Genomic DNA, 13881 nt, shown 5'->3' with positions numbered 1-13881 from the left:
ACCCGTACGCTAGTTTGTCCTACTCTTCCAAGAAAAAAAATATATATAAATAGTAATAATTTACAGGTTATGTAAGCAAATAATACACATCTTAGCCACAATAATACAAAAATAAAAAACTCTTAAATTATTTTACATCTACATCTTTTTTTGCTAATATTCTCAAAAAAAAAAGATGTCAAAAGTTATTTAATATCAATAACAGGTATGTATCGAAATCAAGCAAATATTAGGTATGTATAAATATCCAGAATAAATCTCTGAAGGTCAAAGTTACAAAAAAACGGATGTAAACTAAATTCACGGTGTTGATGTCATGATGCCGTGAGCACACATCGAAAAAAAAAACATATTTACTACCCCTAAAAAAGTACAATATGCGTAGATGATCGCCTTCCTTATTCTCCTAAGGCACCAGAGGAAGCACAGGAGCTTTTGCAGCCTTTTAGTGAAGTATGCGTTTTATTTGAAGGTATTCATGCCGTATCCTCCTGAAAATAGCACGTAAGGAAATTCATTCCATAGTTCAAACAAACTACGTTGTAGAAAGTTGATTATTATAATTATTATTACTTTAAAAAAAAATGCTTATGGCGTCTTTTGCGAAGGTGGAATTTCAGGAGGTATGTCTTTAAGAATCGCACTCGTAAAAAGTCACATAGGATTAACCCTACAGATAATAAATCTACCTACTTACCCAACGTCGTCGGCGTGGACGCTTTAAAGCAGCAAAAATATATATATGTCTGCATCTAGTTACAATATGGAGACCATATCTTGTCCCGACCCCTATTAAAATTGCAAAATTTGGATTAAATCTATTTACTAGTATAGTATCGTCATCGTCATAACTATTCAAATATTTGACCAAATGATGTATGTCGTACTAGTCGCACTCGTTAAAAATCACATAAGGATTAACCCTACAGATAAATTATATCAAAAAGGTGATATCAACAAGCTTTCGTTACGTTAAAAAGTCACTTTTAATGAGGAGCTTTTCGGCGCTCTAAAGAACTTGAATTTGTAAAGCCTCTCGAATGAATGAACTTTTGCGGTCAATGAGTCCTCAGATAGTAAGCATCGTGGAGTACCTTTTTACATCGGTATGAAAAGAAGTTATCTTTTTAATTTAACACTATTTTTATTTACAATTTTAATGTCAACTACTGTAAAAGAAGATTTTATCACTAGAGTTAAAAGTTTTAATTACCCGCCGCGTTTCTTGCGCCCTTTCTTACATCTGGGTTAGTAGTTTTTGACGTTCAATCATTAACATACAATTAATAATTAGACTTACACTCACGCTCGAAAATTGTCTGAAGCAAAACTCTGCGTATGCATCTATTATGCAGAGTTTTCGTTCAGTGGTGTGTCGACCGCGCTTTGAATACAACGCCACGCATTGACAAAGTTTTCAGTGAAATACTGTGCCAATAACAGCTTCCAACTTTATAAGGATGCAGTGTTGTATTCCATCCAGGTAAGTGCCCCTTTAAATTAAATACATCTTTGTCAATGCGTTCAATAAGTGGATTTAAAATCGTTTTTTGAATAAATATGTTTGAAGTTGAATTAAATACCTTAATTTTTTTTCATTTACATCTTCATAAAAGCGATATTGTGGCATATGTAATGATAAAAACTATGGGTAAAACAAATTAATTATTTAAGCTAGGTTTATTTTGATTATTCAAAATGCCTGTTTAAAAAACTTTACTAATCATTTGCTTTTACAGAATATTGTTTTTATTCACTGGATTACGTAATTTCAAAAAGAAATACATAGAAATAATCTTTTCATCAGTAAGTATACCAAATATCTGTTCGAGATACAAACGATTTACTCGCAGAATTTAGGAAAAAAACTTCATTTTGAGAAGCCCGTTTGTTGATCAATTTTAGTCGAAAAAAAAGTAAAAGTCTTTTAAAAAACCTATTGCCGAATGAGACATTCCAAAAATGGCAATATACACATTTCAAAACACCAAATATTAATAATTGAGACAGTGGCGGTACTTTGCGGGTCCCCGTATAATAAATTGCTTGGAAGTCCTTGTGACGGACAAAGATTTCTCACAAAAGAAAAAAAAATGTTTGCATAAAATTAAAAAAAAAAATTATTCATCATTATTATCTATCTGTCACTTTTTTCAACATTTTTACAAAAAATTCTCTTTTGCCTTTTTTTTCGGCAAGCAAAAATTTTTTTTATTAATTTTTGCTTACAAAGGCCCCTTGGCTCGGGTTTTTTAGAGAGTATATCCAACAAAAAATGTTTGCTGACGAAAAAAATATTAGGAAAGTAATTTGAAAAGAAATATTTCATTACAACATAATATCATCCACCCACTTACACTTACTAATAAAATGAAAGCATGTGGAAACGATGATTCAAATAAAATTATTCCAGAGGTACAAATTTATTACTTGTAAACGGTGGTTGCCCCAATAGAATTTAATATTAAATGTTGAAAGATACGCCTCCGAACCCAATGAATTCTTACCAAATTAAATATGTAACAATGAAATACGATATATTTATGTATTGAAAAATATCTCTGTGTTTTCTATTTATATATTGAGAAGAGTTGCAATGCGCTTCTTGCCACATGTCATTAAAGCCCTTTCTCAAGTAATGTTCAATTAAGTTAAGTTACATTTTGCCTTGCAGTGCCAGAAGCATCAGGCTTCAGGCACCTCGAAGCTAAGAGTATGCTCTCGCCTCAAAGGCTGTTCATGCATCTTGGCATCTGTTGTTGTGGATGTACATGGGCGGCTAGTTTTAACTTTCCATTAGGTAAGCTATTTGTGTCTATTAAGCACTGTTTTTCAGCCATTCCCTCCTCCTTAAGCTATTGAGTGGGGGTGGATGTATTTTGGTTCCCCTATTACCTACTTTAAGCTGGGGACCAAGCCAACGGCATTGAGGACTCGAGTGGTGCTAGATTACCTCTCTCGCATAAGATTTTGACATTTTTGATTTATTACAAACATAATACAATTTTCTTTACAAAACTATCAAAACTATGTCATTTTATATAGTACTGGTGTACAATTAATAAATAGTAATATCTAGATTTAATGATTAGCATGGCTCACACTGTAAAAGTTTATAAAAGTTTAATTTGGTGATTTTTTTCCCTTTGGGGGTTGAGGGTAATTTTAAGCAAAATTGTATTTTTTTGCAACAAATAAAGATTTATTATTATTTATTTTTATATTTATTGTATTTATGGTTACAAAAAGAATCATGAATTAGGCGTTACTTTGCGGAAATCCATAATAATCCAAATGATTTGAGTTCTTCTTTAGTGTTAATTCCACCAATACTTGTCTTTGAGCAATTCGACACGTGCTTCGCCTCTACACGAGGCATCCTCAGGATGTGTTGTCTTGCCAAAATCTGGCACGAGACTCTCGTCTCAACGAGACATGTCTGACGAGACTGTCATATTGGCGGAATTAACACTAAAGAAAAACTCAAATCATTTGGTATTTATGGTTCACTATATTGGTGATAGTGGCTTACAGAAAAGAGATAGACGTATGAAGAGTTGCAGGCTTTTTTGTAGAAATATTTAAGATAAACATTTCCACTGTATATTACATCCGGAATAGCTCGCAGATGGCAGTTTTTTTCGTACTTTCTTGACACTTATCGTTATATTTTGGATAATCCAAACAATCTTTATATATTATAGCCTATGTGTTATTCTTATGTATAAGGTTTATTATTGTAAAGTCCATTCAGAAGTTTTTGAGTGAAGTAGTAACAAACATACACACACTCAAAAACTTTCGCCTTTATAATATTTAAGTGTGATAATAGTAGGCTGTTGTTTTTACCCTTGCAAGTGTATCTGTGTGTGTTTGTGTGTGTGAGTGTGGGAGTGTGTTTTTACTTATATTCAAATTCGCTTAAAATTTTATGAGAACCTTAAGTATATCTATTTGCCTTCTATCCTTGTCGTAACTTTATATAACTACCGACCAACTCGTATTAACTTTTCAATCTGGAAACCACGACAACATCACGTATTTCCTCAGGGTATACTTTAGAATAACGGATCTTTGAGTTACGAACAAGTTACACAATACTTGTGAAATGTTTGGCTATATTCAGAATCCTTAATAAATATATATTATTGTATTCATAACTAGAACATCTCTATCCGTCTCATCTTTTTTCTTAACTTTGTGGGAAATTTATCCAGAGATTAGTATTAGATTGGCATTTTAGGGTAATTTTGATAATTTCCTGATATTTTGAGGGTATTCGTGTTGTGATGGTCCAAATATTTATTTATACAAAAAAAAATCAGGCGAAACCTTTGTAAACGACTTCAATAAACGGAGGAGGTTATCAATTCGCCGGAATGTTTTTTTGTATGTTTGTTACCTCAGAACTTTCAACTGGGTGAACCGATTTTGATAATTCTATTTTTATTTGAAAGCTGGTGCTTCCCGTGTAGTCCCATTGCAATTTGGTAAAGATCTGACAGTGGCATCAGAAGCTATTATTAGCAGCACTAATATGACAGTGGGCTACTTTTTTTCACAGAATGCCGGGTAGGTGAGAAGGGTAGGGTAGGTGGTACCCAAACGGCGTCTCTTTCTGCCACAGTGCAAGTACTATTTGTTTTTCGGATTGGAAGGTGCCGTAGATAGTGCAATTACACGTCTAATGATACTTCACAACTTTTGTCTCAGTGACGAGTGCAATCGCGATGCTTCTTACAATTTTGTGTTATACAGGAATTCTCTGCTCTGCATTTTAAACGGCAGGGCGTATCACATCAATGAACGTCTTGCTGGTCCCGTCAATTTTTATGATAAAATAAAAGTGGAATTTGGTGATGAAAAATAAATAAATCGTAAACTTACATCGTCACATAGTTGTATTGATATAATTTTTAAGACATTTGGCAATTTTATTTTTATATATGGTACCATTGTTATCGATATATATAACCTCAGTTACTTCCTGTAATTCAATTTAATTGCCACTCCTTACTTGAAACTCCTGTGAAATTAGGTATTGCCGTAACATCAACCAACAAACACTAGAACAAACAAAAATACTTGCATAATTTTACCGGTACGGGGTGGTCGATAAAATGTTTTAAGTTTTATTATTACAGTAATTTTTACTTACTAATTATAAGGTTTGATCTCAAAACAGACAACTCAGAACAGTGTTAATATATTTATAATTTTCGTTAATATTAAAAATACTTCAGTGATTTTATGAATGAAAGATTGAAAAGTTGGGAATGTAATTTAACGTATAATGGGGACTTTCCTTTTGTTCGTGAGCGCAAACATTCACAAGAGGGTGATTTTAAATTATATATGTTAGGGCACGCTCGAACTCGTTAATTTCTTTGTGATGGATTGGCTGTAAGTAGATTGTACAATTTGCGAGTTTGTATGTTGTAGATGTGTTTAAGTATATTCACTTATAACCACTTACTCGAAAGACAGTCTAAAAGTATCTTATTATGTCTTACTATTAATGTTTATCTTGTTTTGTGTTATTGCAATTTACGTAGGCTCCTAGGGTTATTAAATTAATAGTACATGTTGCTAACTTAAATCATTTATACATTGAGCGAAAGTTCACCATTTTAAGTACCTAGGACATTACGTCACAGAAGACCTTGAAGACCAAATGGATAATGAGAGGGAACGCAGGGCTGGTGGTGAGGAGTAATGCTCACTCGCAGGTTTGCTCGATGTAGCAGTGAGGTTAAGGTAATTATAATCAATGCATATTGTTAAACCTTCTATCCGAGCAGCCTGTGGATCAGATATACTCAAAGAACGCTTAGTGCCTTTCGCCTTCAGTAATAATGGTTTCAGGTTGATGTTGGGGCTGCCCCGCTTTTGCAGTGCTTCGGCAATGTTCGCGGATGCAAGGATGGACGGCTTTCATAGCATCCAACGCAAGAGAACCGCGTCATTGCTTTTTAAGTCATGTCTAATTTTCATGGGTAGTTGAAATGTTTAGTTATTAAACAAACGTACTATGACAATATGACGATTTGTTTAAACAATTTTTAATTTTTTTTACTATTTGTTCTGTCACTACCATTCTTGATCCACCCGAGCGAGGCTCACTTTTTGTAGATTTTCTTCCACGTTCAATGTCACCGCACCAACGTAAAACTGTAGTTTATTTATTTATTTAAGACTAGCTGACCCGACAGACGTTGTTCTGTATATAATAAATAAAGTAATGTTTTTATATGAATTTGTCAATAATATATCATAACATCAAAAATTACTTCGTAAAATATGCACCATGCTGTCGTCACAGCAGAATAAATTCTCTCATGGAAATTATGTATGGACACATCAAAGGAAAAACAAATTTGTTGTTTTTATTTAATTTAGCAGCATTTTCCTATTTATTCACCTTTTAAACCTTCCCTGGACTGCCACAAATAATTCAAGACCAAAATTGGCCAAATCGGTCCAACGGTTCTCGTGTTTTAGCGAGACTAACGAACAGCAATTCACTTTTATATATATAGACCTACAGAAACTACAACATACATTTCTATTCATAGCTTTACTATGGTGTAGTATTTTCACCTTAAGTATTCTATAAATCTTGACTAACTTGTTTCCTAGTGAAATGTTTCAAACAGAATTACTTAATAACCGAACTCAGTTCAATTTTATCCATTTTCGGTAACATGCTTCAACCAGTTTAAAACAAGACTTCTATTTTTTATTTGATGTATTTAGAACAGTGGTAACAAGACCATCAGTTCCAACCAAAATGCTAGAAAAGAAGAATATTTAAATCATTTTTAAATATACAAAATAACAATTACAACCCCCGTTTTCCATCAAGATTTATTATTATTATTTCTGAAAAAACAACCGATATTTTTTAACTTAAACTCTTCAATGTTAGCAATATTTAATTTTTTTGTGGTTCTAAGGAGTTTGCATCTCATTTTCACTATAATATTTTGAATCCATCTAAAAATATCATATATCAGTTACAATCTTATGGTGAGTTTTGTAACAAAGTATTTTTTGAGGTTTTTTAAAATTCATTCAAAGTCCTATTCCTAAAAGAATAAATGAAAATAATTTTCGCTTTATCCAATAAGTAGGTACTTTGAATAGGTATTCAAAGCACGTCTTTACAAAGATCCTTGAAACAAAATTCGTATTCTTTAAAAATAAGCTTATTGACATTACGTTCGTAACTCTATTATGAAATAAATTAATCTAAGTTGTGTTACAATTTACTAAAGCTTCTAAAAGCCTTATTTCCACTGAGCCCAACTCAAAACGTGTCAACTTCAGTTTCAACTCGAGGACATGGCTTGAATGTGTCGCAACTTATTACTCACATGACGTCATGCAGTACAAAGGCAGCTTTAAATAATTATTTGGTATATATTGTGGATTTTTATGTAGATGTGTTACGTATTTTGAGGTATTAATATGCAAAGATATACTGTTCAATAGGAAGTAGGTGGAGTTCTGCTTCGTTTGAAAACTCGGAAAAACAGGTGATGAGAACTAGCTAGATCGCTTTTTTAACTCTAGAAACTCCCGTACATCCAATTTATATATTTAATTATATACTGAAATTATACCTACAAAAATTATTAGTTACATTGTAATTTATTTTAGTTCTGAGTGTCTGTGTGACTGTGATTTCAATTATTTATTTAAGGTCCAACATTCTGAGCGAATCCGAATCTTCTCAACTGTCTCCTATTTTTGGATCCGATGAACAAGGGCTGACTCCCATGAGTCCGGGCCTACGCCTTTTAAATAAGAGTGCCGGAATAAATGCATTTGTACCGGCGTCATCTTAGGGGCATATGTTCTAAGTACGATCGGAGAAATGAAATCAGGCCCGATCGACTTCTTTACATCCAAGGAAAACAGAGCTCGTCAAACAGAGCATAGAGCTCTGCGTGTTTTTCAGTCGTCGTCAAGAGTAGAGTTGGATCAAAAAGATTGCACAAAAGATCGGCTTTCTCTTTTGCTGTATGGGCCAGAATGTTATTACTTAAGTGCAATATCGGTTGGGATGCCTGGTTGAATTTACCTAGAGCAGCTTTCGACAACGCCCAAAACTTGCATGTTCCAGTCGGTAATCTTAAAAGCTGTTCGCTGATTTTAAAGGCGTGCTTAGATTTCGCACGTGCGATTTGCCGCTAAGATAATCTGGAGCTATTTCCTCTTTTGAACATTGCAGTTTGGATTCTTTGTAATCAGCGTCACGTAGCGCAACTGTCCTGTGATTCCTCGAGTATTGCAAGAGAATGTGGGAGGTGGTGATCACTTAACACCAGCTGACCCGTATTTTTCCTCATTTTCTATTTTAGAAAGTATAATTTAAGTAAGATATACAGAAATACACGATGTTTACGCGTTGTTTCACGGTCGCCGTTCCGGTTAATACTAATCACTACTTACTCGCTTGCGGTGATTGAGTCATACGTGAGACGACATGTTGTCGTGGCTGTATCTCTTCTAGTACCTTTTTATTTCGATCAATCTCTCTTCCGAACACTACCGATGAATGGGATAAGAGACAGAAAACAGATCCGTCCACAGAGTAGGTAATGATTCAGAGAATATCAGCGGAAGCGATCTGTGCAAACACGTCGTTAACTACACATTAAGCTTGTTACACGTTCATGATACGGTTATTTTGTATAATAAAGTATTATTATCATTCTGTTATATTCACGATTATACTCATGTGAATATACATTATTGTATATAATAAAAAAAAATTGTGACTGAATTTGCTAGAAACTGTCATAACCATAATGTTAACACCAGGAACAGACATAAACTGTAATGCTTACTACTCGGTTTAGTTGAGTTACTAAGTCTTTTGTGCGATGTATACAACAAGATCTTAGAAAGTGTTCAAGACAAATGTATTACGAAATTTAGAAGCATTTTTTAAAAACGTTTGTGTGGTAAAGGTTACTATAACATAAATTACTTTCTTAACAGATTGGCAATGGAGCGACCGCCGTCAGTCTATTAAATAATAAGTTTTATTGTTTTTTTTATGAAAAACAAACAAGCCCACTGACTTTCTTGCGCCCGTACATTTCAGGTCAGTAGTTTCAGCCGGTAGTTTTTGACTTTCAATAAGTGATATCATATATTAACTAATATATAAAATTCTCGTGTCATGGTGTTAAACACTGAACTCCTCGGCTTGAAACGGCTTGACCAATTCTCATCAAATTTTGAGTGCATATTGGGTAGGTCTGAAAAACGGATAACATCTATTTTTCATCCCCCTAAATGTTAAGGTGAATTTTTTTTTTAATTTATTTCGACATGTTTTTTAAATTTGTTTGGTTATGAGTTAGCATTAAAAAATGCATACAAGTTCAAATTTTCACCCATCTACGATCAACAGTTACTTTTGTATCGCGATTTTAATATCGGCAATACAACGTTTGCTTGGTCAACTAGTTCTAGATATAAATATTTGAATTTGAATGTTGGTAGTCGTGACTGACCCGAACTTGTCAAACATACAAATCTTACGGGGATCATTATTTAATGTAACTGTAGTATCGATTTAATTTTAAGAGGGTAGGTAGTCCTTGACTTTAGTATAGCTTCATGTTATAAATCTTATTAAAACGCATAATATCTTTACGCACAATACACCGTTTATGTATATATGACGACCTAGCCTAGTGGTTAGAGAGACTGCGTACTGAGGTAGAGGTCCCGTGTTCGAGTCCCGGTAGGTGCAGACATTTATATGATTAATATGAATGTTTGAGTCATGGATGTTTATTTGCATTTATGGATGTTTAAGTAAGTATATTTTATTGAATATATCGTTGTCTTACACCCATAAAACAGGCTATGCCTAGTTTGGGGCAAGATAATTTGTGTAAGTGTAAATATTATATTTACCATTAACAGAAGTGTAACATTTTATTATTTCTAAGACAAATATATTGTATTTTTTTAATAGCGCAAAACAGAACACTGGCGGAGTTTAATGGTTGCGCCTCTTCTCTCTGTGAGTGCCCTTTGTTTCCCAAGCAATAGTAGTGCAATCGAGATTGAAACGAACTACAAAATAAATAAATTATGAGAAAATAAATTCATTGTATGCATTTATGTCTTTCTAGCTTATTACAAAGCCTATTAAAACAAAGTATGTGCTGTTAAAACAAATTACTATTGAATTCAGATTAAAACTTGAGATTTGTATACTTAAACCAAAATTTTACAGACTTCTGAAGAATATATAATAGCTTAAAGAACCATATTTATCACATCAGTATTCAAACGAAAGAAAACTGCATCAAAATCGGTTCAGTGCTTTAGTTTTTTAGCAGTTACGATGCCCACCGACCGATACCGCAAACTTATAACGCAATTCTTTTGCGTCGTAGCTTAAATACAAAATTTGATGCTATATTTAAAACAATACTGTCTTAAAGAATACAAATTATTATATTTTTAGAATACTATTGTTTTTCTAAATATGTATTTATTTGTTAGACTTCTTGTATTCATCAAACTTAATTATATAAAGGATATAGCTACATAGCACACTGTTAAAACTTTTAAAACAATGTTTAAAATTTTTCTATTAACAGAAGTGTAAAATTTTATTACTGGATACAACAAGATGCAACTCGACTTTTATGTAACAACTCATTGTAGAATTGGCTCGGGCCCAAATTCCCTGTACCCCAGCTTACATAACGTTGGGATATCCTTACCAACTCCTCATCGTCGTCAGAAAAAACATTCGCTGACTGCTGCGTAGTCATGTCGCCCTAGTACTCCAAAGCCCTACTCTCCTCATGACTTAAACACACATTTTCACATTAACAACATCCACAATACATCGAAGAGATACACTCATAAGTCATTATATAAAAGTTTCAAGTACTTGTTTTTCACGAAACGTATATCGATTCAGTCATGACTAGCGATGTACACTATTCGAAGTTCCGAACCGTACTGACGACTGGCGAGGGAGGGTGGAAAAAGCACTGCGGCGTCTGGTTGCCATGACAACGGAAGCTCTACGCGATTGCCAGCGTAGTGCATTTACGTTTTTTGCAAGGTCAGATACAATGAAAACCGTGATGGATCAATCGGGATATTAGTGGCAGAGTCGGAGGTTTTATTTGAACAATGCATTGCGCTTTTGCTATGATTGGTGTTGCAGTCATCTGAATAAATTTGGAAGAGCAACAATAAGGTTTTAGATAGAGACTAATAATTTGAGTGTTTGCCATTTTATTTCTTAATTTGTTGCTCAATGTTAATAGTTTTTAATCATTATTATTGCATCAAAAGTACATGAACTATAATACAATTACAGGTTTGGGTTTGACATATCGATGATATCTGTGTGTGTGTGTGTGTGTGTGTGTGTGTGTGTGTGTGTGTGTGTGTGTGTGTGTGTGTGTGTGTGTGGGTATGTGTTATGGATGTGTCTTAATTGTTAAACAGACTTATTATTAAATATGTTAAATTACTTTTTGAAGGAGAGTGGACGAATATAGTAAAATCTGCTCCTTATATTTCATTACAAAAGCTGCTAAGTTTACGAAGTATTATGAATTGTTATGAATAAAATAAAATAACCCTATAATACTGAGTATAATTTACAATCTCACAGCTTAATTTAGCACTAACAAGTGGTATTACGTCAGTGTGTCCTTTGACAAAAGCCTCCCCTAAAGCATTCCACAATACTCGAATATTGCTCCGCATTCCTTGACGTCCAACAGGCCTTTGATCGGGTATGGTACAAGGTACGATAAAGTTACTAATACCACTAAGTCTCTACCCCACACTGGAATCTTACCTAAGCAATAGAATATTCCAAATAAAAGAGGATGACCGCACATCAAACTTCCATGAAATCCGGCTGAAACTCTTTAAAATGTTGTCACTGTACAATCGCCGCATAATACTGGATCTAACATTCCTCAAAAAGCTGTTATCAGGACAGACAGCGTGCAGTGAATTGCTGGATAAAATAAATTTCAAAATCCCGCACAGATATCCACGAAATCCGATTACTAACATACTTGTGGAACCAGTAAGTAGAACAAATGCCCTTAAACATTCTCCAGTATCAAGGATGTGTTCTGAGTACAATAAATTTTCCGCGTCCATAAAAGATTTTGATATTTTTCATGACACAGTGACAAGTCTGAAAAAAAACTAACCGAACATTTCTGTTTGTAAATAATAATAATATGTTAGTTGATATTCATACAAACTATTTCTTCGTTATATTGTATCTATTATTGTTAGTAATTTGCTTAAAATCCTTGTTAAATTTGTAGCTCGAACTGTATTTTGTATTTAATTTAATTATTTAAAATAATTAATTAATGTCTTGCAATGAGAGTGGTGTATGCACCAGTAAATGGCATTCATACCAGATTATAAACCTATAAGACCATAATTATTTTTAATGCTTTGTATGTAATGCTGTTGGTGTGTCAATAAATAAATAAATAAAATAAATAAATGAAATATCCGCTGGAGTACCACAAGGCTCTGTTCTTGGTCCAATGCTGTACACAATATTGACCTCAGATCTGCCGCTGATAATCTATGTGACTTATGCTGATGATACAGCTATATTAGCCTCTAGCATCTTTGCTGTAGAAGCTCTGTAGAAGCTACTACAATAAAGCCTTGCTAAAATAAGCGAGTGGTTTCACAAATGACGAATCAAAGAATAAATCAGTGCAGGTAACATTCAGACTGCGAAGAGAAACTCGTCCTCAGAACGATACATTTTGGCATTTCTTATTTCTGAGGGTAGGTTGTTATGTATATTTTTTCCATAATTACTTATAACTATTGGCAGCTCAATATGTCTAGCTCTTCGTGTAACAATTCTGGTAAAAACCTTTTTTCAAAGAAGGGTATGTTAGTGGGAATTTTGTTATTTAAAACCTTGTAAATGAGTAAGCATATAGTGTGTGTTTGTGTATAATTGTGTGATTGTCATAAATATTGTTTCTGTGTAGATTTTTTCAGTTGAACTAGTAGTGATAATGAAACAGTGGCTTTACTAGTTTATTTTCTGTTGTCCGTAGTTAAACTAATTTCGACTTTGCAGTACAACCTCATATATAGATAAAATAGGTGTGGTTTTGGCGTGGAATGGATCTGACTATGATTCGCAGCATACCAATTATGAGAAGTGCTAATTTTGTTCTTACTTTATCGATATGTGGAATCTATGCCACATCACTATCCAAAATTAAGCCTAGATATTTCTTTCCTTTTTTTTCGATTTGTAAATTATTGATTCAAAAGATATTGGATGCAGCACCTTACAAACTAATTTGATATGTATGTTACAGCCATTGTAAAATACTCTATTTGATTGAAAAGAGTGGCCGTTAAGTTTCTTGTATGTTCTTCTCGCGAGCTCTACTTTTTCCGAACATATAGTAAGTAGATTCAGTAATCAAATAACTTTAATATTTTTAATGACGATTTAAAAGAGCTTAGTTTAAGCCTTATTGAATATAGTTTATTTGACTTGACACTTATGCTCGCTTGTTCCTCTTTTCTATAAAAGACGTGCTAAAACAGATAATGATTATTTTCATTCAAAACAAATATCACTATGAGTATGTACAACGTAGAAAACCAAAATCCATATATGGATTGAAAAAAATATATTAATAGCTTCTTTCGTGTGTTATATCATCATCATCAGCCTGAAGACTTCCACTGCTGGACAAAGGCGTCCTCCAAAAGTAAAAATGTAAATTATTTGATTAGTAAAAATATATATTTATTTTATTTTTTAACCTTTATGTTTTCCACAGTGTAGTTTTTTTGCTTAAATAGTAT

The 13881-nt window shown here is 33.3% G+C and overlaps 1 protein-coding gene across 1 annotated transcript in view; it reads right to left on the bottom strand.

Annotated features, from left to right (window-relative positions):
- Nucleotides 1–10985, bottom strand: part of LOC126967882 (transmembrane protein 151B-like) — a 42435-nt gene extending 31450 nt beyond the window's left edge. Inside the window, exon 1 of the mRNA XM_050812577.1 lies at nucleotides 10761–10985. Within this exon, the coding sequence (XP_050668534.1) occupies nucleotides 10761–10811 (51 nt within the window). The 5' untranslated portion in view covers nucleotides 10812–10985. The remainder of the gene's footprint in view (nucleotides 1–10760) is intronic.
- Nucleotides 10986–13881: the final 2896 nt, after the last annotated feature.

This window comes from Leptidea sinapis, chromosome 14, assembly GCF_905404315.1.
Source record: "Leptidea sinapis chromosome 14, ilLepSina1.1, whole genome shotgun sequence".
NCBI classification, from domain to species: domain Eukaryota; kingdom Metazoa; phylum Arthropoda; class Insecta; order Lepidoptera; family Pieridae; genus Leptidea; species Leptidea sinapis.
This window is presented reverse-complemented; position numbering and strand designations above follow the sequence as displayed.